The 27,654-nt window shown below is 45.5% G+C and overlaps 1 protein-coding gene across 2 annotated transcripts; it reads right to left on the reverse strand.

Moving 5' to 3' along the window:
• Positions 1 to 1,390: 1,390 nt before the first annotated feature.
• BRICD5 (BRICHOS domain containing 5) lies at positions 1,391 to 27,578 on the reverse strand. Of its 2 annotated transcripts, none has more exons than XM_088470374.1 (6): positions 27,055 to 27,578; positions 22,015 to 22,155; positions 10,472 to 10,621; positions 7,998 to 8,105; positions 4,425 to 4,575; positions 1,391 to 2,369 (listed from the first exon to the last, which is right to left on the reverse strand). In XM_088470374.1, the coding sequence occupies exons 1-6, from the start codon at positions 27,166 to 27,168 to the stop codon at positions 2,131 to 2,133; spliced, it is 903 nt and encodes a 300-aa protein (XP_088326500.1). In that variant the 5' UTR covers positions 27,169 to 27,578; the 3' UTR covers positions 1,391 to 2,130. The 2 variants fall into 2 exon arrangements, with proteins under 2 accessions (XP_088326500.1, XP_088326501.1); XM_088470375.1 differs by having other exon boundaries at positions 2,188 to 2,353.
• Between the last annotated feature and the right edge of the window lie 76 nt (positions 27,579 to 27,654).

Genomic DNA, 27,654 nt, shown 5'->3' on the forward strand with positions numbered 1-27,654 from the left:
GTGTATGCTTCTGCCTCTTAATTACTGTCTAAAGGGTTGATTTAAACATCCCCCCCCTAAAGCATAACCAGCCCCGAGCTCCTGGGACAGTCCTGGTTTTACAAATACGGGGGAAAAACCATGTAGGGTTCCCCCGTATTTTAGGAATCGGCACTGGGTTCAGAGCCAGTCCTGGTTTTAAAAATAAGGGGAAAAAAAAGGCATGGGCTTCCCCCTATTTTTAAAACCAGCACAGGACTCAAACCTACCCGGGTGTAATGCCACAGCCAGGGGACCTTTTCACCTAGTCTCCCCAGCCAAAGCATTAACACCCCAACCCGGGGAAATAAAGTGGTCCCCCCTCTCCCGAGCACCCCAAGCTGAAGCCCGGGGATCTTCCCTGCACCCCTGGCCGGTGGGTGCAGTGGTAATAGTGCAAGTTTACCCCTTAGTGTAAGAAAGATGAAATGTGAACATGCCAAGAGGTTCAAACTCAATTCTCATAGACACTGTAGGTGTATATTTATGGCGGGTATATGCTAAAGGTGACATTTACATACAAGTCTATATTTTCACAGCTTTATTCCTCTCCACCAAAATTTATATCACTTACCATCTGGCTTATTGAGCTATGGACAAAAAAAATATTTATTTTCCCAGCAACCCACTTACTCTTTGCCACGCCGGCCTGCGATCCCAGCAGTCAAAATCCTGACAACGGCGTCCAGACTAGGATACAACCATGACGCCTAGAGGTAAGTAAGCCTACCATAAACCTAACCCTCCATCCCTGCACCCTAAACCTAACCGCACCCACCTAGTGCCTACCCCCAATCCTCCTAGTGTCTAACCCCCCCTACCAAGTGCCTAACACTTACTGTCAGGGATGCCGACACCGGGATTGACAGGTCTCAGGATTCCAGAGCCGGTATTCTAAGCCGGCATCGCGACTGTTGTTATAATGACTACATCCCACCACGATGAGCCTGTCATGGAGATTCAAACTCACCTGCACCATATCTCATATCACTCACTATAATCATTTCCACTCCATAGCGGTGTCACAACTCTCACATATTATTATTCTTTAGTTCAAACTCTTTCATCTGCCCGACCACCCCCCCCAGTGGTAGCTAAAACATACATATACCTCCATATTCATTTTATGAGCTGACAGAGAACCTGATTCAGAGATATACGTAATGCTGAGATATTTCTCTGTACGCAGATGCTTGTTTGGCATCTCAATACATTCCTGTGCCTCTGTGGCATTTGATACTTTCTCACGGGATCGCGGCCCCTGTGGCATTAGTGTACATCTCTGAATCACGCCCATAGTCCCAACATTTACACTCAGATCCACCCACGTTCCACACAAATATTCATCATCACAATCTACCTCTTCCACCATTTTATTCTTTCATGTATAACGTCACAGCAGGCAGTGACCTGTCAGGGTGCATTTCTGTGTGTATGACATGTGTAACAGTAGGTTTAGTTTTCTTTTGCATAAATGTATCCAATAGTGACACTATGGGGTATATTTATTTACTGACATAGCCTGCTTTTACATTTAATATTGGTGTCGTTTTAAATCCCGCAGGCAGAACGTCTGACAATCGGAGGTTTTAAAAAGTTGCCGCTTAGGAATTATACCGCTATGGGATCCTCTAACCCAGCCCTCTTTTTACTAGGCTAGAGAGTGATCTAGTGATCTATTATATGTTACCTACAGACATAGGTGCATATTCAGATGATAATATTGTCGTCTTTATCAGGTGTTTCACAAATGTAATAAACTTTATTTAACAACACAGAACACTATCTTGTGCAGGGATAGGGCAATAGGCATGTTAATGTATTTCCCCCAACTCCATTTTTTATGGACTACGTTAGAACAGAAAGTGGAGCTACACCTTAACCAGTGCAACAGTGTACCAAGCCCATTAAAGGCTTCCTTATATAGAAGTCACGGTTCTAAGCAACACTTAGTCATACTGGTATTCAGTTCCATCATCAATCCGTAGTCCTTGTTGTCCTGGAGTTGAGTAGAAGATCTACATAACAGACTGAGCATTGTACTGTTGGCAGCAATTGGTGGGTTAACGGGAAGCGTGCAATAAACTTCACAGTCCAGCTGCCACAAAAGGGTTAACCGTTCACATTTAAAAACAAATCAGAATAAATCCTAAAAGAACTCCACCTTGACACTGTGCAAAATGTGCTGTGGAGGGACGGTCCGGGGCGGAACCGGGAGGCTTCGGACCCTGCGCAGGGCTGGCTTAGTCGGGCAGGTAGTAAAAACAGACAGATACACAGATGTTGTTGGGGAAACAGATGTCGATGCAGAGATAGATCAGGCGTCTGGTTGGGCCTGCAGATGACAGCACCTTATCACATAGGTATTAATGTAGAACATGCAGCTTGGAAAATCAACAGATAAAAACAAAGCATTGGAAAAAAAAATTGTAAAGTAACCTGTGCAAACCACTAAAGTTATATGTCAGTTCCAACCCAACCCTCTCCCACGTTAATGTGTATCAGTAGAATAGATGCGTGTGTGGTGCATTATGTAGGTGCGGCTAGATGCGTGTGTGTGGTGCAATAAGTAGGTGCGGCTAGATGCGTGTGTGGTGCATTATATAGGTGCAGCTAGATGCGTGTGTGGTGCATTATGTAGGTGCGGCTAGATGCGTGTGCGGTGCATTATGTAGGTGCGGCTAGATGCGTGTGTGGTGCATTATATAGGTGCAGCTAGATGCGTGTGTGGTGCATTATGTAGGTGCGGCTAGATGCGTGTGCGGTGCATTATGTAGGTGCGGCTAGATGCGTGTGCGCGGTGCATTATGTAGATGCGTGTGTGGTGCATTATATAGGTGCGGCTAGATGCGTGTGTGGTGCATTATGTAGGTGCGGCTAGATGCGTGTGTGGTGCATTATGTAGGTGCGGCTAGATGCGTGTGTGGTGCATTATGTAGGTGCGGCTAGATGCGTGTGCGCGGTGCATTATGTAGATGCGTGTGTGGTGCATTATGTAGGTGCGGCTAGATGCGTGTGTGGTGCATTATGTAGGTGCGGCTAGATGCGTGTGTGGTGCATTATATAGGTGCGGCTAGATGCGTGTGTGGTGCATTATGTAGGTGCGGCTAGATGCGTGTGTGGTGCATTATGTAGGTGCGGCTAGATGCGTGTGTGGTGCATTATGTAGGTGCGGCTAGATGCGTGTGTGGTGCATTATATAGGTGCGGCTAGATGCGTGTGTGGTGCATTATATAGGTGCGGCTAGATGCGTGTGTGGTGCATTATGTAGGTGCGGCTAGATGCGTGTGTGGTGCATTATGTAGGTGCGGCTAGATGCGTGTGTGGTGCATTATGTAGGGGCAGCTAGATGCGTGTGTGGTGCATTATGTAGGGGCAGCTAGATGCGTGTGCGCGGTGCATTATGTAGGTGCAGCTAGATGCGTGTGCGCGGTGCATTATATAGGTGCAGCTAGATGCGTGTGTGGTGCATTATGTAGGTGCGGCTAGATGCGTGTGTGGTGCATTATGTAGGTGCAGCTAGATGCGTGTGTGGTGCATTATATAGGTGCGGCTAGATGCGTGTGGTGCATTATATAGGTGCGGCTAGATGCGTGTGTGGTGCATTATGTAGGTGCGGCTAGATGCGTGTGTGGTGCATTATGTAGGTGCAGCTAGATGCGTGTGCGCGGTGCATTATGTAGTTGCAGCTAGATGCGTGTGCGCGGTGCATTATGTAGTTGCGGCTAGATGAGTGTGCGCGGTGCATTATGTAGGGGTAGCTAGATGCGTGTGTGCGGTGCATTATATAGATGCGTGTGTGTAATCCTACCTGTTGCAGCTAGCCAATGACTGACCATCTTTTCCGAAGTCGCTGCTTAGTCAATGTTCTGTATTACTTTCCAGCGGTATAGGCCTGATTCAGATGTGGATGCCAATCCTGTCATGGCTGCATCTTTGTACGCAGCAGTACAGAGAATTTATGCTAATGCAGCAGCCACTGCACAGTGTACAGGGACGCCCACCTGCTGCACCTCTAATCCGCAGCTTGGTACAAAGACGCACCATCGAACTTCTGTGCAACCCCTATGGCTGCTCAGAATGTCCATCAAAGGTGCCAGAGAAGCTGCGCACACAGACGCAATCGCTGGCTGCGACACGCCTATAATATCGCCTGCGCTTCACTAGCCACCCCCATTACCTCCCCATACATGCACACTCACTGTCAATCGCTCCGCGGCCAAATACCACGGCTGCCGTCGGTAACCCATCGCATTTCTGACACCATTGGCCAACTGCAAAAACATTGGTGCAAGATCCACCTCTGAGCCAGGCCCTATGTGAGGCACCACATGCTAATAATCCTCATATAGAGTAGTTGTGATTATAGTCTTCCCTCATGTTTCCCTGGGCGAAGTCCTACTTACCCTCGCTCTTTTTCACCCAGTATATAGGGAGTTGGTCGCATAACAGTTGTACTGGTTCCCCTACAAGCTCGTGATTGACCTTTCGTCCTCCGATTACCCCTAGGAATTCCCGGTAGTATCTCGTCTTGTTGTTCTGCAGGAGGATCCCGTCCTGTATTATAGAATAAACACTGTTTTGTAATTCATTGCAGCGTACGCAGTGTTGTGAGTGCGAGGGATGTTGAGGACAGAACTATGTTTCATTAAGGAGAGTGAGACAGGAAGATGCAATTAACTGAATCCACTGGACCCTTCAGTAGTACAGAGAATAGGGATCACCGGAAATGCTCTTCTATTGGGCTAAAAATACTGTTCTGTAATTAGGGCCTGATCCATTAAGGATCGCTATTTAGATTGCAGCTCCGTAATCGCATGCAGATTTCCAGCTAAAATATGCTAATGAATGCAATCGTAATACCTTGCAAACCTCCATAAACATCGAGTACCATCGGCTCCTTACGCAGAATTATAGCAGCCCTGACCTTACTTAGAAATTGCTAACCTCATTGCATGCAGCGAGTACTCAAGCTGCGCATGCAATCGCACTGGCTAATTTATGCACGCCCTTGCAGCGGCATTTAAACGGACAGACACGCCTGCGTTTCTCTGACCACTCCCCCGTCACCACCCCCAAACGCTCACTGCCTAGCAATCACTTTGCGATGATTCTTCGTGGTCTGTGCGATCGCAGTGGTGCCTTCATGCACTGCGATGCATGCGCAGTACGCGACAATCGGATGTCTGCGTACGCTTTAGCAATCCTTAATGAATCAGACCCTTAGTCCACAAGTACAAGAGGGGTGAAGATAAGGAGGTGGAACAGCCATCACCACCCAAGGGCCAGCTACTAATAGACCTTTATTCTCTCAAAGCATGCAAGCTCCGGAACTCCTAAGATGACATAGCTCCTGTGCAAGGTCCTTCTAAAGGCATGCTCCTGGTCAGCAAGCTGGATGGTTGACTTGTCTTGACAAAGACCCTCAAGGGGTCGAATCGTTGACTGCTACATGGATTTGGTGACATGAACTTTCTATATTAAAGTGTCTTTTTGATTATTTCTCATAAATTACGGTGAGTGCCCTTTTTGGCTGTAAAAAGCCTAACTATGGATATTTAATTGGAGCACCTATCTGGTTATCTCCCTAGTGGAGCACCCCGTGGATCATTTGTCTCTAGCTGTGAGTGCAGTAATATATACTATATATATATATATATATATATATGAATGAAAAAAATGCATCATCTGATCAGCCAACATATAACCAATGTTTCAGAGCTTCTCAGACCCCAGTCATCAGGGAGTAGATATACACTGATTGCCAGACCACCTGTGTGAGGCTGATAATGGGTATGTCAGCTTCTTACTGTCAGGGGGAACAGGTCAGAGGCCTGTTGAGAGACACTGTTACTACTGAATGTATGTGCTGTGCTGCAGACTTCTGTTCTGTGAGAGGGACGTTAGGCCCCTCCACTCTTGAGAAAGGGAATCATTTTGTTTAGTTAGAGGCGGTCAGGCCGGGATACACACAATTTTTGCAGTGTGGCATGGTGCATTATCCTGCTGAAAGAGGTCACTGCCATCACGGAGTACTGATGCCATGGAGGGGTGTTTAGGTAGGTGTTGCATGTCAAATTAAAGCTGGGTACACACTATACAATATGTGTACCCAGCGATACGAGGAGTGTACAACTCCCCCCGCCCTCCTCCCCCCCAACAAGAATGGGCCGAGATATCGGGCGGGCAGTACACATTAGACGATCTTGTGGCCGACCACCCGATAAGTCGGCCCCTTCCGCATCCCGCTGCATGGGGTCGTCAGGCGGATAGTCCGGTTGAGCTGCATGTAGGGACGACAACAAATGGGAGTGCGCAACAGCCGACATAGTGTGTACACGCTAGACGATTTGGATGGTATGTCGTTCCGATCAGTCGGAATCGGCCTTATCGTCAGAGAAATCGTACAGTGTGTACCAGGCTCAACATCCACATGAATGCCAGGACCCAATGTTTCTCAGCAGAACTTTGCCCACAGCATCACAATGCCTCTGCCAGCTTCCCATAGTGCATCCTGGTGCCATCTCTTCCCCTGGTAAACAACGCACACACGCACCAGGCCGAACATGATGTAAAAGAAAATGTGACATCTCAGACCAGACCACCGTCTTCCATTCCTCCATGGTCTAGTTCTGACGCTTACGTGCCCACTGTAGGCCCTTTCGGCGGTGGACAGAGGTCACAGCAAGCTGCGATGTACCATTCTAACAACTTTTTCATCAATTTGTGCTACTTTAGCTCTTCTGTGAGATCGGACAAGCGGGGTTAGCCATCGCTCCACACGAGCATCAATGAGCCTTAGGCGACCATGACCCTGTCACCAGTTGTCCTTCCTTGGACCATATTTTGCAGGTACTAACCACTGTATATCAGAAACACCCCACAAGACCTGCCATTTTGGAGATGCTCTGAGCCAGTCATCTAGCCATTCAAATTGGCCCTCGTCAAAGTCACTCAGATCCATAGGAGTATATTTACTAAAGTGAGAGTTTTTAGAAGTGGAGATGTTGCCCATAGCAACCAATCAGATTCTACATAACATTTAACTAGCACAGTGGTTCCCAAACTGGGAGGCTCAGGGCACTGGCAGGGGTGCTTCGTGTTGGTGGTCCAGTACCAAAAAATAATATTTTTAGTCCAGTGTGATAGGCAAAACCAGTGCTAATGACTACGAATAAAAAAAAAATGTGTGTACAAAAAGAAGTGCAGCCCTGTCAATCACCACATAACTGAGCCTAAGGGTGACATACAAGCACAATTGACTTCATTTAATTTTTGCTAAATTTATCAATAAGAAACTTTTGGCCCAGGGGTGCCGTGGAAATAATGCTGATACTCTAGGGTGCCGTGATATGAAAAAGTTTGGGAACCACTGAACTAGCACCTTCTAGAAGATAATAGTTAGAATCTGATTGGTTGCTATGGGCAACATCTCTACTTCTAAAAACTCTCACTTAAATAAACCCCTTAGACTTGCCCATTTTGTACTGCTCCAACACATCAACTTCATGAACTGAATACATCCCACCCCTTCACAAGTGCCATTGTAACAAGATAATCAATGGTAATCACACCACTTATGGCTGATCAGTATATACCATACTTACCGACTTTTTTAGCTCCCCCTTCTGGGAGGGAGCTGTCGGACTTCCACTGCAGGGGGCATGTCGTGATATTAACGGCAATGTGAAGCAGGGCGGGGCCACGATGACGCCATACAGCGTGAATCGTGTCACCGCCCCCCGCTGCCGGGGTTTATAGTGTTACCGTGGGGGGAGGGGCGGAACGGTCGCCGGGGGCGGCACACGATTTTCAGGAGGCTCGCAGCCAAATCGGGAGGGTAGGCAAGTATTAAAACCGAACGGAACCGAATCCGCTCACCCCTAGATATATATATATATATATATATATATATATAAACCAAATATAAAATAAAGCTGTGTGGAGGTGGAAAGCTCACTAATAATGCAATACCTCACCTTGGGCATAGACACGTTTAGAAAGGACTGTATATTCTCTATGTCTCGAATCTCCATGTGGCGAAGGAAACAGGATTTCTCACCGGCAGCCCGATAGCAAACCAGTCCCTGTGGGGGATACAAGGGACAACAGTAGATTAAGGAAAACATCAAGAGCACAAAAGTAAAACCCATATTGCAATGAGATAACCAAAGTAATCCCAGTCCAAATCTATCCAGAATAGTATCTGTTGCATCCATTGTCTAATATCGTGCATGATGGAAACGGGACTGTCTCCAGCTTGCAGTATTGTAGACAACAGAAATGTCTGTACATATAGTTGATGTGTGCTCTGTGTCAACAAAAAGCATACTGTGACACCACAAGTCCCAGCATGGCCTGACAGCTTTTGAATGGTCTCATTTAGACAAATGAGAATGCATATGTTTTTTTGTTTGCTCTCCAACTTATGTTCTTTACTATTACCATGGTTATATTTAATATTGACTACATTGGTGTACAATGTTTCTGCACCGTTTTGCTGCATTACATGTACAGGTACCAAGGCAATACTTTGTGAGTTGAACGGGTGCATTGTTTTGTAGAACACACTTCTGTCTTAGACTGGTGATCAGTACAGCTGTCAACTCAATTTAATTAAAGCCAATTTTCATTGTAAATCCACAGTATACAAGTTCAGAGAATGACGAATATGAATGAGAGGGACAAGCTGGCCCATGCCGGCAGTCCTGGTGAAAATTAAACTGCTGAATCTCTATTATTATTACAAGATGACACACAGCAGTTATTTAGGTCCCTTAACACTGTTGGGGACTTTGAGGACAATGGGGTTTATGTATCTAGCAGTGAAAAGCACGGGGAAGTTGACCAGTGGAGAATTTGTTCGTAGCAACCTGTCGGCTCCTACCTATTATTTTATAGACTGTACTTGATAAATGCTACTTCAAAGCCGATTGGTTGCTATGGGCAACTTTTCCACTGGTACACTTCTACACACTTTTCACTGCTAGACACTGCTGGTCATATCCTAGAAGTGGTGAAAACTAAACACCTCTGAAATTAAAATTAAAGTGGCATTGACTGTAGGCAGCAGTTGGAGGATGGGACTGTAGTAGGAAGGGATGAGGAGGATAAACATTTACCCTTCCCAAAATTACATTTTATGGAGAATAAAAAAAAATACATAAAGTGCTCAGGCGAACCCATCTCTCTAAGGGGCCTATTCATCAAACAATAAATGGCCCGGTAACCATGGGAAACGTTTCCGCATTTCTAAGTTACCGGGCCATTCATCATTAGGGGGTACTATCGGACCCCCCAGTATTCGTAAAACTCTGAAAACAATGTTTTCGGAGTTTGCTGCCGAGAACAAGCGCCATCTTCAGACGGCGCTTGTTCTCGGATCCCCACTCCTTCCTATGGGAAGGAGTTCCGGGGATGCAAAGAGGAATCCGATCGGATCCCTCCGCCACCTTCTCACCAGCTCCTCGGCTGTGCGCATGCGTGACCCGAGGTCACGCATGCGTTGCCGGGACGACGGGGAGCAGGTAAGTAACGCAGGTACAGAAGTAGCTGCGATACTTTCCAAGGGGACAACTGCTTTTTGGAGCAGTTGTCCCCTCACCGTAGCAATGATGAATTGCTCCTGTGTCAGGCTTCCCCCGATGTGAGTTGGATACTAAAGTATCCCTCGCAGTGAGTTCCAAACTTCATCATTGGAGGCCATACGGCCTTCGATGATGAATAGGCCACTAAGTTCACTGTACGATAAAAGTCAGCAATACTAGTGTCAGGGCTAAAGAGGCATACAAAGGTAGTGCAGGCACATCAGTGTCAGGGCTAAAGAGGCATACAAAGGTAGTGCAGGCACATCAGTGTCAGGGCTAAAGAGGCATACAAAGGTAGTGCAGGCACATCAGTGTCAGGGCTAAAGAGGCATACAAAGGTAGTGCAGGCACATCAACTTTGGAGATGTATTTTCCTTAGTGTGTGACACACGTTTATCAGTTATGCACAGCGTACACATTTCTGAACATGCATGTGATTGTCAAGTGGTGATAGAAAAGGAACCATTGCTGCAACTAGATTCTCATTTGTCACGGTGCCGGTTGCTGACACTTGGCTGGGGTCGCTATTGGTGACAGCATGACCAGCCAAGCTGCATAGTCCTGACAGATGATGACTTAAGAAGGTAGCATTGTGAGGCATGAAGATGAAGGTGATTGGGCCGAATATGTAGAATTGTGAGGGAAAGCTGAAGTGGACAGTTTGGAGAATGTAAGGACAAAGCTTAAGTTGATGGGTTAGAGAATGTAGAATCGGGAGGGACAAAGCTGAAGTTGATGGGTTAGAGAATGTAGACTTGTGAGGGACAAAGCTGAAGTTGATGGTAAACTGGTAGAAAAAAAAAAATAATTCTGCCACGATTCCCAAATTCGGAGGCTGAACTTAAGCGAACTTTAGTTGAACTCACGTGTTTGCTGTCGAATAACACCAGAGAGGTCTGGTTCCTGGAGGTAACTCGATAGGTGACTGTATTCCTCCGTTTGTCAGTAACTGCCGACTGGTTTACAGAAGTACCCTGCAAGTTTTTGTAGGTCAGGCGGACAACCTGTAAGAGAGGCTGAACATAAAAGTCAGATGAATGAGGCAGAGCGAAAAACACAAGCTCAGGTCACACTGAGAGGCATTTTTTTAACTTTGAAAAATACTAAACATACCATGCCATAGTTACATATTTACCATGAAATAATAATAATAATGGTATTAAAATTCTTGCAGCTCTTCAGTCTGATACCAGTGACATCGCTGTGGCATGACAGCTCCATTGATAGCCATCATTATAATGAGTAATAGTTTAGCAGCCACACAATGGCTGCTTCCACTGGATGTCAGTTGCAAAGCGTATGCTATGCACAGACCAAAATGACCTAGCTGGTCCACCCAACGCACAACCAAGACCTGAACCCCTTCATAGAAAACCTGCAACCGCCAGACTGTTGCTGTAAGCACTGTCACCAGTGCACAGAGCACTACCCTTGCATTCTCCAGGCACTGGCGCATAGGATAAAACAGGAGCAGGACTGTATCCGTTAAGGATCACCTGACTGTAAATTGCTGCAGCACCCAATCAGGAGCCCCTATCATACTGACACACTTATATCATCAATGGAATGGGTTCTAATAATTGGCCCATTACATACGTCATATAAATAGTGTCCATGCAAACAGGGACGGCTCTAGGCATGTTCCAACTGAGCGGCCGCACAAGGGCGCCTCCTACAGGGGGCGCAACAATTTTCTGCAGCCATTTTACCCTGGCCGGCCCTGTCACTGTCTGTGCTGCCTGTCACTGTGTGCCGGGATGCCCACCCAGTGGCCGCGCTGTGCTTTTGGACACTCCCACAGTGCTTCGTGATTGGGCAGTGTTGGGTGGGTGTGACGTCACACGCCATCCCAGCCCACGCAGTCTCCGCTTCCGGTGGGCGGCGGTGGACTAAGTAGAAGGGCACTGGAAACGCAGCGTAGTGGCTGGTGGCCGGCCGGCCACGGGACCAGCATGACTCGTGAGTCGTGTGTGTCCCTCAGCAGCGGCAGTCGGAGCAGCAGGGATTGCAGCCAGACCAGCCCGGTGACAGGAGGTGAGTGATCAATGCGTGCAGACACTTAGGGCCTCATTCAGAGGCGGTCAGAGGATGCAAGTGGTCGCTCAGAAACTGGGCGGCTGCTTGCATCCTGACCGCTCGCCTCTGTTTCGGTCGTTAGGCTGTGGGTTAACACCCACAGCTCTAACGACCGCTAGGGTGATGGTCGCGATGGTCATTGACCATCGCGACCATCGGGGCTTACGACGAGACCCTAGGGAGAGCCTTACTTGTCGTAAGCCCCAGAGAGCTTCTGGCTCTGTCAGAGCCGGAAGTTCTCCACTGACATCACTAGTGATGTCAGTGGGGCCTCCCCCAAACGGCAGGCGTTCCCATGGGAACACCTCCGTTTGGGCTGCCACCCCCCCGGCCCGCCTTCCAAACGGGGCGAGCTGTCAATCAACATTGACGGCTCTGGAAAGAGACCCGCTACGACCGGCGCTGTCGGTTGTAGCGGGTCTCACGCATGCGCACGAAGGAGCCGGCTCCCTCGTGCGCATGCGCACTAGACAAACATCGAGGCGGCCGTGCGGTCGGAGACCGTACGGCCGCCTCTGAATGAAGGCCTTAGTTCCATTGCCAGCTGCCAATCTATTACTGTCCCAGTCTCCCAGAGCTATTTTTTTTTTTTAAATTTGTCCGCTGTCACTGGTCACGCTAGCCAATTACAGTTCGCGGACCGACAGCCGCATGGCTGCCCCTAATTGGCTGTCGGTCCGCATGGCCGGCACCATTTTCAGAATACTGCCGGGGACCCAGATGGGAGGGGAGCGTTGCTCAGTGTGCCGGACGCTGTCATGCTGAACGAGTGATGGGCGGGACTATGTGTGTATACACATACTGATGAAGGGGCTGTTTGTGTGTACAGATGGTGAAGGGGGGCTGTGTGTGTGTGTGTGTGTGTACAGATGGTGAAGGGGGACTGTGTGTGTACAAATGGTGAAGGGGGACTGTGTGTGTGTACAAATGGTGAAGGGGGACTGTGTGTGTGTACAAATGGTGAAGGGGGACTGTGTGTGTGTACAAATGGTGAAGGGGGACTGTGTGTGTGTACAAATGGTGAAGGGGGGCTGTGTGTGTGTACAGATTGTGAAGGGGGGCTGTGTGTGTGTGTACAGGTGGTGAAGGGGGGCTGTGTGTGTGTGTACAGGTGGTGAAGGGGGGCTGTGTGTTTGTGTGTGTTTACAGATGGTGAAGGGGGCTGTGTGTGTGTGTACAGATGGTGAAGGGGGGCTGTGTGTGTGTGTGTGTGTACAGATGGTGAAGGGGGCTGTGTGTGTGTACAGATGGTGAAGGGGGCTGTGTGTGTGTACAGGTGGTGAAGGGGGGCTGTGTGTGTGTGTACAGATGGTGAAGGGGCTGTGTGTGTGTGTACAGATGGTGAAGGGGGGCTGTGTGTGTGTGGGTACAGATGGTGAAGGGGGGCTGTGTGTGTGTGTACAGATGGTGAAGGGGGGCTGTGTGTGTGTACAGATGGTGAAGGGGGGCTCTGTGTGTGTGTGTACAGATGGTGAAGGGTGGCTGTGTGTGTGTGTGTGTACAGATGGTGAAGGGGGGCTGTTTGTGTGTACAGATGGTGAAGGGGGGCTGTGTGTGTGTGTGTACAGATGGTGAAGGGGGGCTGTGTGTGTGTGTGTGTGTGTGTGTGTACAGATGGTGAAGGGGGGCTGTGTGTGTGTACACATGGTGAAGGGGGGCTGCGTGTGTGTACAGGTGGTGAAGGGGGGCTGTTTGTGTAACTTTGTAAAGATGGTGAAGGGGGACTGTGTGTGCGTACAGGTGGTGAAGGGGAGCTGTGCCTGTCAGTCCTGGGCCCCACAATTTGTGATGGCAGCCCTGACACCGGTTGTGTGAATGGGCTGGCGGCCCTCAGCATGATCACTACACACAGGTTGTGAGACAGGGCTGGTGGCCCTCAGCATGATCACTACACAGAGGTTGTGAGACAGGGCTGGTGTCCCTCAGCATGATCACTACACACAGGTTGTGTGACAGAGCTGGTGGCCCTCAGCATGGTCACTACACACAGGTTGTGTGACATGGCTGGCGGCCCTCAGCATGGTCACTACACAGGTTGTGTGACAGGGCTGGCGGGCCTCAGCATGGTCACTACACAGGTTGTATGACAGGGCTGGCGGGCCTCAGCATGGTCACTACACACAGGTTGTGTGACAGGGCTAGCAGTCCTGAGTCTAATTACTTTGAACAACATTTCTCGCACAGGGTGCTGGAACACCTGGAGCCGGCCCTGCATGCAAATACTCAGAATTCAACACACATAGCAAATGTAGAAAACATCTGGGTAATGCTTCACTGCCCTAGAATATTGAACATGTCAAAGTGTCCAAGCTATAATTAGGCCCAAATCTGCTCCTCAGCACGCACCCTGAGCAGCTCAGGTTATCAAGATATTTTTAATGTGCCAGGTGGCTTAGTCTATTTAGCTGGGTCAGTAATTATACTATCTGTTTCCACAGGCATAAACACTCAAAACATGCTCTGTTAGGGGTGCTGGCCACATCCCAGACATCATGTCTTAAGGTGCCCACACGCTGCACGACTCGCAAAAGATGAGATGTCGTCAACGATTTCCCTTGAACTCTCCGGGCAACTTCCAGACAGACGATATCTTGCTAAACTGTGCAATGTGACTAAAGACCTACCATGCAGCCTTAATGATTTCCAGTGCCTCCTTAGATTGCCAGATCTTACCCGCAGTAGGTTAGATCTGAAGACACGACAAACGACCCGCGGGGCCGCGCATCCGATCGTTATCGTTCCTGAAAGCTGCACGATTTGCACATTTTTAAACGATGTAATGTTCCAATGCATCGTCTCCGTGCAAATCGTGCTTAAAATCGTCCAGTGAGTGGGCACCTTAAGGCGAATCCCTAAACTAAAAACTTTGTTTGGGCTGGAATTAGTTTGTTATAGAAAATCAATCCTAACACTTACTTACATGCAGGCTGTGGCTTTGTTACTGCAGATGCTCCCTGGATTCTCTCTCCTGCTCCCTCCCCCCTCTTTACCGTGTCGAAACAGCCAGAAAATGGCTTCCCACTTAAAACAATTTCTGGTGACAAAGGCACCGGACCCCCATTTCACACAACAATCTTACTAGATTATTATCATTTTATGCATTATTACACTACTGTGCTGTTAGGAGATCCTGTACCATCCAATGTGTGACTCTCAATTCCTCCTCATGATGAAAATACTGCCCTGTTACATGTAGGCCTGTTGACCAAACACAATAATACAAGTGGATAGGTCACTGCCTCCCACAAGATTACAACACATTTCCTGAAGTAATCTGTGCTGCTGTGAACTTAAGAATTATTTGTTTGGCGACAGTTTGTTCTATCAAACGCCCACTTCAAAGTTTGGTGTCTCACAGAATGAGAGAGATAACAAAAAGGTGCTTTTGCCAAATATACCTTCAAAGCTAAAATTCAGCCACTGTTCCTTCGTTCCTCTCACTTTTTCACGAAGCACATCTGAAGGAAGGACGCTCTTAATTTCCCTTTGTCTTTAAAATGGTCATTAGAGGAAGCCCTGAATGAAATGGGAGACCATTGCTTAAACCCGATATCCGCGGATCGCCCCGATAATTGTAGCGTGTGGAGGGGGCGATCGAGGGTTAAACATTGCTCAGTTGGGCATGCCGGATTGTCCAGCATGCCTGTCCGATGCGATATTTACCGGTAAACTGTCGGCCGCATCGGGCAGTGTATGCCCAGCCGCAGCTGACAGACAGACATTTCCTGTGTTCCTTCCCATGGAAGGAACGGCGAAATGTCTCCTCCCCCGGGGACAGAGCGCAGACGTCGGTCTAATACACAGTGTATGCCGCGGACATCTGCGGCTGGCAGATAAAATGTCTGTCAGTCTGACATTTTATCTGGCCATGTATGTCCTGCTTTAGTGGCCTCTGGCACCAAGAGACACCTGACAATGACACCTGACAATGAGACGGATGGAGCTGCAGCTCCAGGTCTCCACATAAAAATAGGCCCATCAGCTTATGACAGTATGGAGATGACCAGAAATGTTACTTCTTGTTTTCGCACAAAATGATGCAATATTTCTATTTTTAAGTATTTATGGAGACATTGGGGCTGATTGTGTGTGTGTGTGTGTGTATGTCGGGGGGAGGGGTATACGCCCACACAGCACTGGTCTCAGCTTCTCTACTTCTCAGTATAGGCCCTTGAACATTTTCTGCCCCAGGCCCGAATGGCCCTTAATCTGGCCCTGTCTAGCACTATGTCACCCACCTCCCCACGCCAATAAAGGTATTTTATAAAGGTATTTTCCACAAGTTCATCCTTACATAGGATAACAGCTGTGAGTGCAGGTAGAAAAAAAAATATTTTAAGGATTTACTATAAAATAGAATTTTTTATTTTTTTAAAAACCCAAAAAAACAGGGCAATCTGTCATGCCAGCAGCCTCATATGCAACTGTATTCAGCTTGTTTCTATCAAACCACAGCCTGATCATACCACCAGATAGCTTCATAATTGTATATTAAAGCTGCCATCATGTTAAAAAAATAAATAAAAACAACTTAGTTGTGTTTATTTTCATATACATCTCATTTTACATAAATCACTATGGCAGGCTAAATGTTGGTATTTACCATGTTTCACTAGTCTGTTTCAGCTATTAATGATGATGTATAAATCTGCTCAGTGGCATGGAATACCATGGCAACCACAGGCATGGTGCACATGATGTGAGCAGAGATGCTTTGGAACACCCCTCTAAGTTCTGTCTGTTCTCTAATGTAAAATCCTCCTTCAACTCCCTGTGCCTTCACAATACATGCTGAGAGCTGGGTGACCTATTTCTGGCAGGCATATTTGTTGCAACCTCCAGAGAGGATTTGAAAAGCATCAGGTGCTCCCAGCCCGGGCGGGAAAGCATCCCTGCCAGCGCCATCGACCTGGAACCCCCCCCCTCTGCGCCAGCATCCACCCCCCCCTCCAGTGTCCGCTCCCCCTTGTAAGTGGGTGGTCTGGGGGGCTTAATAATGGTGGTAATCTTGGCTTTGGGTAGTGGGGTGTGGCTGCTACAATAACGGACCCAAATTCGTGGCAGCCAGATTGTCGGCAAATTTGGTTGAAACCTAAAGTACCATGCTGGTTAGTCCAGCACCGTTCCTAAGTTCTTATTCGCAGCCCCTCAAAATAGAACTTTACCCATGGAGTTGACCTGATATCGTCCAAGGAGGGGTATGAACCCCCCCAGGCTCTTGCAGCAAACCTAGATCTCTCTGCGGTAATGGGGGCTTGTGAAGATCCTTGTTCCCTAGTCTGTTACTGTAACAGGGATGGATGGGACAGCTGCAATGGATATCATCATCCCTGTGCGTATACAACCCCGCCTACCACACCGTCAAGCCCCTTGGTTTGACAACAGTGTTATTGAACTCAAGAAAAGGACGTAGACTTGAAAGACGATGGAGGAAGATGAACCTGGTAAAGGATAAGTTAAAACTAATCAAACATATTAGAGAATAACAATCAACAATCACCCATAAGAAAACAGAGTTCCTTTCAAATTAGATCATGGCAGCAAACAATAGACCAGCTCAGCTTTTCTGTACAGTGGAGATATTTGCAAACCAGCATGCCTGCAGCATGATGAATCCCTCTCCCAGTCAAGATGCAATGAGTTTACAAAATGATTTGCAGATAACAGTATCTTCCGTCTGGGCTGGAATCCCTACAGTGTCATCGAAGGAGTGCCAAACTACCAAGCCTGCCAAGGTAAGCCACCTGTCTCCATGGAACAGCTTCGACATAATGGATGTAAAAGATATTGCTAAAATTACCCGAATGTTGCGTCCCACCACCTGTGATCTGGACCCTGCCTCAACCAAGCTTGTAATAGGAGGTATGGACATGGCTGGCCCTGTACTTGCAAAAAATAAAAAAACAGAACAAGGCGAAACAATCTAAACGGCATGCAGTCAGAAAACAGACAGTCGAAATGCTGATCGCCGCCTGAAAACAGACAGTCGAAATGCTGATCGCCGCCTTCCCGACTGTCAAATCCTGGCAGGGTACTAATGGCAGGTGTCGAAATCTTGACGCCTGTCATTATACCTACGCTGGGAGCATGACGCTCGGCATACTGAACAAAGGTAAGCTGGGCGGCGGGCACGCTTTTTAGGTTAGGGGCTCCCTGGGGGGGACTTAGGGTTAGGCACCCCCCAGGAGGGTTAGGCTAGGGGAAGGGGAGGTTTAGGGTTAGGTCCCCCTTCCAGGATACTTAGGTTTAGGCTGCGGGGATGGGGGTTTAGTTTTAGGTACTTAGGGGGGAGGTTACGGATAGGTTAGGGTTAGGCACCCCTAAAGGAGGGTTAGTTTATACTTACCTTTTTAGCGGTCGGGATCTTCACTGCTGCCGGTCTTCCGGGGTCGGGATTTTCATACCGATGCCATCTAAACAACTGTCAGTTTGTATAATTCAGTAACAGCAGCCTCCCACTAGGTAAATTTGAATTACCAATGGTTATGAAAAGGTAAATTAAGATGAATACACACCAAAGAGGGCACTCATAAATGATCCAAAAACATACTATAATAAGAATATTTAATAACAAAATAGTTCATAAAGCACAAATTATAAAACAAGTATAAAACTAGCTTTTTCATAGGTAGACCACATCCACTTATATGTATTCTTGATCTAACACAAGTGTACATGTAATTGAAACAGCTTACATATAAATACCAAGTTCTACCACATTTGTATAAAAAGATCAGAATTAGTTCACCTGTGTAGATACACAGATTTAATCCATTATTGAAGTGTCCAGGTAAAAATCAAAATTATGCAAAGTCTCCACAGATTGAGCTGGAGACCTAATAAACCCACATCCAGACGTAATAAACAGGAGCGGGTTAGTGTAACAAGACCTGTTACTGGTATCCCGCCAGCAGCAGAATTATGGGGCGTGGTCACGTGGACAGGGGGCATGGCCTCGCTGCCCGAACCCCGTACCTATTACTTGGGGGGGGGGGGGAGCGGAGGGTGCAGGAGGTCCCTGTGTGGAGTGCTGGCTCCCTCAGTGTCAGTAGCCGAGTGCTGCACTTAATGCTACAGTGCAGCACCCGGCTCCTGTCAGTTAGAGGGAGTCTGCACTTTGGTGTCACCCTTCCGCGGGTGACACCTGGGTGCAGTCCGCAGCCCCCTTGTGACCAGGGTTATGCACCGGACACTTTTCGTGTTTTGGTTTTGGATCTGGATCTCTCTTCGTGTTTTGGATCTGGATTGGTTTTGCCAAAACCACCCTTCTGGGTTTTGGATCTGTATTCTTTTGGAAAAAAGCATAAAAACAGCTAAAATCCCAGAATTTGTTTTTTGTTCCTACGCTAATATTAACCTCAATAACATTCATTTCCAGTCTATTCTGAACACCTCACAATATTGTTTTTATGGCCAAAAGGTTGCACCGAGGTAGCTGGATGACTATGCTAAGCGACACAAGTGGGCGGCACAAACACATGGCCCATCTAGGAGTGGCAATGCAGTGGCAGACAGCATGGCAGTTTGAAAAACTAGGCCCCAAAGAGTACATACTGCAAAGAAAAAAAAAGGAGGTGCAAGATGGAATTGTCCTTGGGCCCTCCCACCCACCCTTATGTTGTATAAACAGGACATGCACACTTTAACAAACCAATCATTTCAGTGCCAGGGTCTGCCAGACGACTGTGGTTGAAATGATTGGTTCGTTTGGGCCCCCACAAAACAAGCTGGCAATTCATCTGTCCCTGCACAAACTGGCTCTACGGAGGCAAGATGTCGTTCTCATCCTCCGATTCCTCACCCTCTTCAGTGTTGTGTACATCCTCATCCTCACAGAGTATTAATTCGTCCCCGCTGGAATCCACCACCACAGGTCCCTCTGTACGTTCTGGAGGCTGGTCTCCCTGGAAGAGTTGATAATTCATTTTGATGAACCTCATCTTCTCCACATTTTGTGGAAGCAACCTCCTACGTATTTTGCTGACAAGGTTCCCGGCTGCACTAAAAACTCTTTCGGAGTACACACTGGAGGGGGGGCAACTCAAGTAAAATAGAGCCAGTTTGTACAGGGGCCTCCAAATTGTGTCTTTTTCCTGCCAGTACAGGTAAGGACTGTCTGACATGCCTACTTGGATGCTGTCACCAATGTAATCCTCCACCATTCTTTCAATGGTGACAGCATTATATGCAGCGACAGTAGACATGTCAGAAATTGTTGGCAGGTCCTTCAGTCCAGACCAGATGTCCTATCTTGGTCCTGCCTGCCCTGCATCACTGCCAGTGGGTTGGTTAGGATATCTAAGTTGTTTCCTGGTAGCCCCAGTTGCGGGAGAAAATGAAGGAGCTGTTGACTTGTCACGTTCCGCTTCAGCTGACAGTGTTTTCACAAGCAGGTCTTTGCACCTCTGCAGACTTGTGTCCACCGGAAAGACACACAACATAGGCTTTAAAACTAGGATCGAGCATGGTGGCCAAAATGTAGTGGTCTGATTACAACAGATTGACCACCCTCAAATCCTGGCAAAGCGCATGAAGGGCTTCATCCACAAGTCCTACATGCCGAGTGGAATCGCTCCATCTTAGCTCCTCCTTCACTTTCTCCAGCTGCTTCTGCAAAAGCCTGATGAGGGGAATGACCTGACTCAAGCTCGCAGTGTCTGAACTGACTTCATGTGTGGCAAGTTCGAAGAGCTGGAGAACCTTGCACAACACGGAAATCATTCTCCACTGTGCTCGAGTCAGGTGCATACCCCCTCTTTTGCCTATGTCATAGGTGGATGTATAGGCTTGAATGGGCTTTTGCTGCTCCTCCATCCTCTGAAGCATATAGAGGGTTGAGTTCCACCACATTACAACTTCTTGCTTCAGGTGATGGCAGGGCAGGTTCAAGAGTGTTTGCTGGCGCTTCAGTCTACAGCACGTAGTCGCTGAATGGCGAAAGTGGCCAGAAATTTTTCAGGCAACCCAAAGAGTCTCCTGCACGCCCCTGTCGTTTTTCAAAAACTTCTGCACCACCAAATTTTTTGTGTGAGCAAAACATGGGACGTGCTGGAATGTGCCCAAATGTAATGCCCGCACAATATTGGTGGAATAGTCAGATATCACAAATCCCCAGGAAAGTCTAACTGGGGTAAGCCACTGGGCGATGATTTCCCTCTAAGAGGTTGTCGGCGGTGTGCCTCTTACTGAAACCGGTGATACACAGCATAGCCTGCCTTGGAACGAGCTGGTGTTTGAGATGTTGCTACTGGTGACGCTGCTGTTGTTGCTGCAGAATGCGATACATCTACCCAGTGGGCTGTCATATAGTCCTTAGTCTGCCCTGTTCTACTTGTCCACATGTCCGTGGTTAAGTGGACATTGGGTATAACCGCATTTTTTAGGACACTGATGATACTGTCTCTGTACATTCTCGGTATCTAGTCTATAGAGAGAAGAAGAATCTGCATATGGCGCACTTCATATAATTAAAATATAACTTTTATTAATGTGCATGTAAAATTTTTTGATTATATATATATATATATATATATATATATATATATATACATATATATACACACACACTAGCGAAATATATAAAAGAAAAGACAATAAGAAAATTGTGATTAAAGTAATGAAAATGTATAATAAAATTACTATGTGTCTGTTAATTGTCCTCTCAGTTTCTGTGGCTATTTTCTAGGGACTGTGCTAATCACCAGTTTACTTAGTACACCTAAGTGCTAGTCTTATATTGTTACAAGAGTATCAGTCAGTGTTGGTCAGAAATATTGCTACTTTGTAATAGTGTATGTAGCCATATATTTCAGCTTTTTCACAGTCAAATCTCTAGCTCTTTTTTCATGGGACAGGGTGTGTATCATTAATTCTACTGTTCAGATGAATCCCAATAATAATAATTTATAAATTATATCCAGTGTCCCTAATCATAATTATTGATTTATTATGATTTCCAAAATTGCAAGTTTCTATAATGTGTGATATACAGGTTTATTCATTTTACATACAGTATGTTATATATACAGAGGTTTTGATGGGATTTTTTAAAATGAAAAATGTCACAGACAGATCAGCGATCATTCATGGCTGCCTTGCGGATTGGGGAAACGGCCGTCTGCTGTATGGAGCCCTTAAAGTGCATTGCTCACTGAATGCATACCAACCAACAGAACATTACCACCTAGCAGTCATAAATTATGGAAAATCTCTGAAGGCTTTGCATGGCACCATTAAGCCAAACATCTTCCAGACCTGGGGATACAACTGTTTTGGTCAGGAAGGAGATTACTACAAAGTAAGTTTTTTTTATAGTAGAAATATCTGTCATTACCTTTGTTTTATTTTCTTTCCAGCCAAGAACACCAACCACGCTTATCCCCACTATGGAGAAGAGCAATGCGACAGCCAGGAATCCCCAGAATATTCGAGAAGCAGATTTCGATCTTTCTTGGGGTCCTCTTTCTGTAGGGGGCTAGGGGAAAATAAACCATATAAAGTTTACAGACAAGTGTTAAACGTGTTGCATGCACACAAATGTGTCCTTCTCATTACATGACAATGATCTTATGGTAATTAAATCGCTGCTTTTAGGGCATTCGCTTACATACTAGTACAATGTATTCCTGTTATAAGACTGGCATGTCAGTGTATGCAGTACTAACACAATTGTGTTCTTGCTCCCTTGCACAATTCAACATATGTTTCAGGGTGCAGATCAGGGACCAATGAAATGTTGGAGGTCAATTAGCAGGGGTAGGTAATAAGCTGCCCTCCAGCTGTGGTTGAACTATACATCCCAGCATGCCTTGCAACAGCTTTAGCATGACTAAATAGCACAACTGTGTTAGGACATGCTGGGATGTGTAGTTCTACAACACCTGGCCGCTTATTGCCCACCCCTAGAGAGTGCATGGTCTGGGCCCCTTATATATAGTAAATACTGTTATTGCATGCATGATAACAGACCTGATTCAGAATTGTACAATTATGCCAAGCTGCTATAGCTTTACATGAAGCGACTGTGCAATAATATATGCTTCTACTTGTGTAACCACTTCTGTGATCCACTGCTGCGTCTGAAGGTTACTCAGGATGATCGTTATCACACAGCTGAAGCAGAGTACAAGGATGCAGCCACTGGCTTCGGCATCCCCCAAAAACGGGGCCGACATGTCCCCATTTTCTGGGATGCTGCTCCCAAACACGCATGCAGCAGGTCAGTCATGCAGCGGCATCTGGGCACTGCGAGTGATACGATCTGCACACATGCAGTACAGGTCCTGCGCAGGGGCACATCCCCAAACATCGGAGTTGTATGCAAACCATCAGGTTTGCGTACAATATCAAGCATCCCTATGTACCATATTGATTACAGCAATGCACTGTGGTGAATACACCATAGTCCTGGAAATGAACATATGTATAATAATTACAGTGAACCTGTCTATATATGCACAGACCGACTAGTGTCTAATAATCAGTGAGAACTGCATTAGTAATGTAAAGGTAAAATACATGTAATTGTAAAAAAAAAATAATTTAACTATATAAGCTCTTACCACTGGAAAGACTATATTGTAGGTTGGTGAATGATTGCAGAGCTACCATGCCATTCCAGTCACAGGCAGGAATGATGTTCATTATGTTAAAGCCCACAGCCAACAAGAGGAATGGTCAGGGATGCATCGTGACTGACCCACTTTGATTGGCAGGAGGACAAATCTTGGTGTAGCTTCTATAGAAGTGAACCAAGCAGCCATGTTCATCAGTGGTCCTGCTTCCCCCAGGTAACGGCCGCTCTAATAGAGCAGCAATGTATAATTTGAGTGCACAGTCTGGAACTTGATCCCTCAGGCAATGAAGACTAAATTGATGGTTAGTGAGGTAGTTTTAAATCTAATCAGCATGTATGAGTACAAAATGGCCGCCAATCATGGCCAACATCTATTGGCTGATGTAGAGCATTTTCTCTCACTGCACAACCTCCAAAATTTGTCAATTGGCAAGTATGGACTATGCGATTAGATGCTTTTTGATAACATCTACTTTTGTGACTGAAGAGGCGAAAATGGGGTGTGACAGAATGTTCTCACATACGCAAAGTTCAGTGGGTGTCCTGTGCAGACCTCGACACAGGCCAAAATAATGCCTCTTTGGAGCCATGTCTTTTGCACCTAGTATAGGGGTCCAGTAGCAAACCAAGTACATATATGAGCAAGTACAGCAGTATGCCAGTATTCAATTTTTATGATATACATGTTTCTTGTGAACAATATGCACTAATTCACTTCCAACTCTTCATCAGGTTCCAGTAGAATATAGAGGTCAAATCGGGACTTGTGGAACATTTTGTGCGCATGTTGACCGCCACCTCACCATTTCTGCAGTCCTAGAGGGCACTACCTTTCCCAAACACCTACTGTCTGGTAGCATAATTGGAAAAAGATCTGACCGCCTGGAGCACATCTAACAGAACATTTATCTTTTATTTTCAACATTTATCAAATTGTAAAGTGCAACGGAATATGCTACGCTATATAAGAAACTGTAAATAAATAAAGCTACTATATAAAACCGAAAATTTGTCCATCTGTCTTTCTATAAAAATCCACAGTTTACAAGCCACGATCGTGAAATTTTACATATTAAAACACTCGGCGGAGGCAACTAAAAAAAATGAAATCGAAATTACTGTTAATTTTTAATCAATGAAAAACCACAATTTTTGCATAGCATTCGCCCTCTACAGGTCAGGGACGGAATTACAAAAGGATTCAGCTTATCTACTATTTTTTCTTTTCTATCTTCTCTCCTATATCAAAGCAAAAATTTGTCCTTCTGTCTTTCTATACAAATCCAGTGTTTGCAAGCGCAGATCGTGACATTTTACATACGAGCATATTAAGACACGGCGGAGGCAACTTAAAAAAATGTAAATCGAAATTACTGTTAATTTTGAATTAAGTTTAAAACACTATTTTTGCTGCATGCTCATTGTGGGGCCTCATGACACATGGGTAGGGCCTCGAAGCAAGCGTTTTTTTGTGTTGTCATGATCTTAATGTTTATTATTGAAGAGAGCTTTAGCAGACTTTCTCAGCTCTCTGACTATACCAAATTACGCAACAACATTTACTTCTTTCTTTCAACGGTGTCAAAATGATGACTTTGCAAAGACCCTGCTGTACTGTGAGCTGCCAAAATATTACACATGGAGTGCTTCTCCCAAGGTTTTTCTGCGCAGAAAACCTCTCTGTAGATGGTCATCCTGGTATCAGAGCAACAGAAGCTCTTGGCCGTGTTTACACTGTACATCCTACAAATTTTGAATGCTTCTATCTCCGAAGTTTACTTTACACCATTACAGACCTTAGGACTGTTGATGGGGAAGTTTGAGGTCTGCCTAAGGGGAGGTTGATTGGAGGATGATGTGTAAACATTCTTAAAATCCCGGGCCACGCCGGGTACTCCAGCTAGTAATAAATAAATAAATAATAAATGTATCTTGTAAGACTATTAAATACCAGGAGGTAAGTTTGTCTATCACCACTTATCAAGAGCAAATTGCTATAAACCTAATTTAACATTAAAATATTGCAGAGAAGCTTAATTATGCTATTAGGAGTGAGCAACGTAGCCGAAGTGGTTAAGAACAGGAAGTGCAAATAGATCTCATGCTCTGCTTTTCTGTTAAAGGTCCAAAATTGGACTAAAGCAAACCCTCAAATTCCATTAATTACACAGGGCAGGAGGAGAGCTGTGGGCACTTCTCAATGCATTATGTAAATCACTCTTCCTCATCGTTATATCACACAATGTAATAATATAACATACATGTTAATGAATAAAAATTAAAAAAAATGGAATGAGAGGGTAAATAATTAAAATTTTTATTTGAGTGTTATTTTTTGTGTTCTGATATTTTTAACTTATTGTATGAAAGTTTTTGTATACTATTATAATGTTTGGTATTTTTGCAGGTATGGGCCTATTAGGTCAGTAGATTTATGTTTCGGCATTTAACAGCTGATCGGCGGTGCAGTTAGCAGGAACCCACCTCTCCTATTAAAGCCGAGAGCGAGGGTATGGAAGCTGCAGTTGGGCTTTATTTTTACTCCTCTGGTCCAATCGTATAATTTTTCACATTATTTTATTTTATATCACAGTAACAATTTTTAGTTTATGAGGTTACTATTAGTGGAAGAGCTTGCTGTGTTCGAGGCAAGGGTGGACAACGGTAGGTGGCTTATGGATTATTACATTTATTAGATGGGTAAGGCCAAAATGAGTGTTTTATTACGTACATTGTAGGCTTTTCTATTATTAATGTAAGAAATCATGTTTGTGTCATTTATATGTACTTATTGGTAATAAATACTGGCTAATAAACATGGTCTATGGCTGTTCCCCTTAATAAATTTGTGCAAATTTTATAAATTATATCAGTCTTTCTCCTGTCCATGGATTACTGTTAGACAATTCAATGATCAGATAATTGCTATAATAGTGATGTACGTATAGACAGCCACCTTTTCTGTTTACGGTTGTTGAGAGAGATTATTAATAATAGTAAAAGTTTATTTGTCCCCTAGTAAACAAACCACTGCCAATTTTATCAGCGAGAAACTTAATGTTAAGCTCTTTATCTATATTATTATGTGCTTCTTTGATTATATAACTGTTATATTCCCATACTCAGTGTTAGCACAGGCTATGAAATGATCACTCCTGCATTAAATCAAATTATTGTATAGAAAGTACATTTTATACCATCCATTTACAATATCTTACAGTCAGCCACTTACATTATGTTCTGCAAACCTTAGGAAGCCATCTTTACAATTCAATTGCGTCAGGAACAGCATAGGGGATTATTTAGGCTGGGGGCTTACTAGTGGATTTACGGACTTCAGGGGGCAACCCTGAATTTGACCAGGGGCAAAACTTATACACCAAAACGTGCCAATTCCTGAGTGTGCCGGATTATTTGGGATATTTTATTTAAAAAAAAAATAATATATATTTATTTATATTATTTTTTTCTAAATTTTGAAAAATAAATAAATAAATAAATAAAATGATTAAAGTGATCAGGGAAAAGATCTATTTAATAAGATTAGATAGAAAACCAACAAATTTATTTTTCTTTAAAATAATAAAATAGCATATACACATTATATATCTCTAAGCGAATAATCCAACAATTGTTTTTTATTTTTAAGAACTTAAATGCTAGACATTTGGATACATAGCCATCATTGTTCACAGATATGGTAGCCCACAGTTACCAGGTGTGCTAATAGCACTATGATATGGGAGTGCAAGGTGAGCAGCAGGTAAATCCTGTCCAGGTGACAAGCCTGTCTCTTACCGTTGCCTCTCCGCTCCCCTCCATCCTGTGCTGCAGTCCCAGTCTCTGCAAGTCCTTGCAATGTGCAGACTCTGTGCATAGTCCTGGGCACCACAAGCTGAAGGGCGCGTCCATCAGCACCCCAGGAGCGTGCGCCTCTAGAGCCACCTTTCCCAGTCAGGCTCCACCTGAGAAACTCGAGAGGCAGGAATGTAACAATGACAGGGCTGTGATGAGAAAATGGGAGAGGGGACAAACTATCAGCCCCCTGGGACTAGAGTCAGTGAGATGGAAACACAAACCTGGGCTTTGTACTGGGGGGGAAAAAAGAGCTTATCACCGGTAGAATAGAACGGCCGCCAAGGGCGCACATTCCTGAACTTTGGAAGGTCACAAAAGGAACAGTGTACAGGAAACTAGTCACTGAGAAAAGAAAAATACTTGGTCTGGACGTCAAGGAATAACACAGAACTAGTAGGCTGGCAGCCAATCAATAACACAGAACTTTTCAGGCCTGTCTGCTGGTCAATAACTTAGAATCCAACCAGGCCCATGTTCCTATTCAGTTTGTATGGACAGTTCCATAATGTCACTTCTGTCTTTTTTTTTTTTTTTTTGGAA

Source organism: Taudactylus pleione, unplaced genomic scaffold, assembly GCF_031769625.1.
Source record: "Taudactylus pleione unplaced genomic scaffold, aTauple2 ptg000098l, whole genome shotgun sequence".
Taxonomy (NCBI): Eukaryota; Metazoa; Chordata; class Amphibia; order Anura; family Myobatrachidae; genus Taudactylus; species Taudactylus pleione.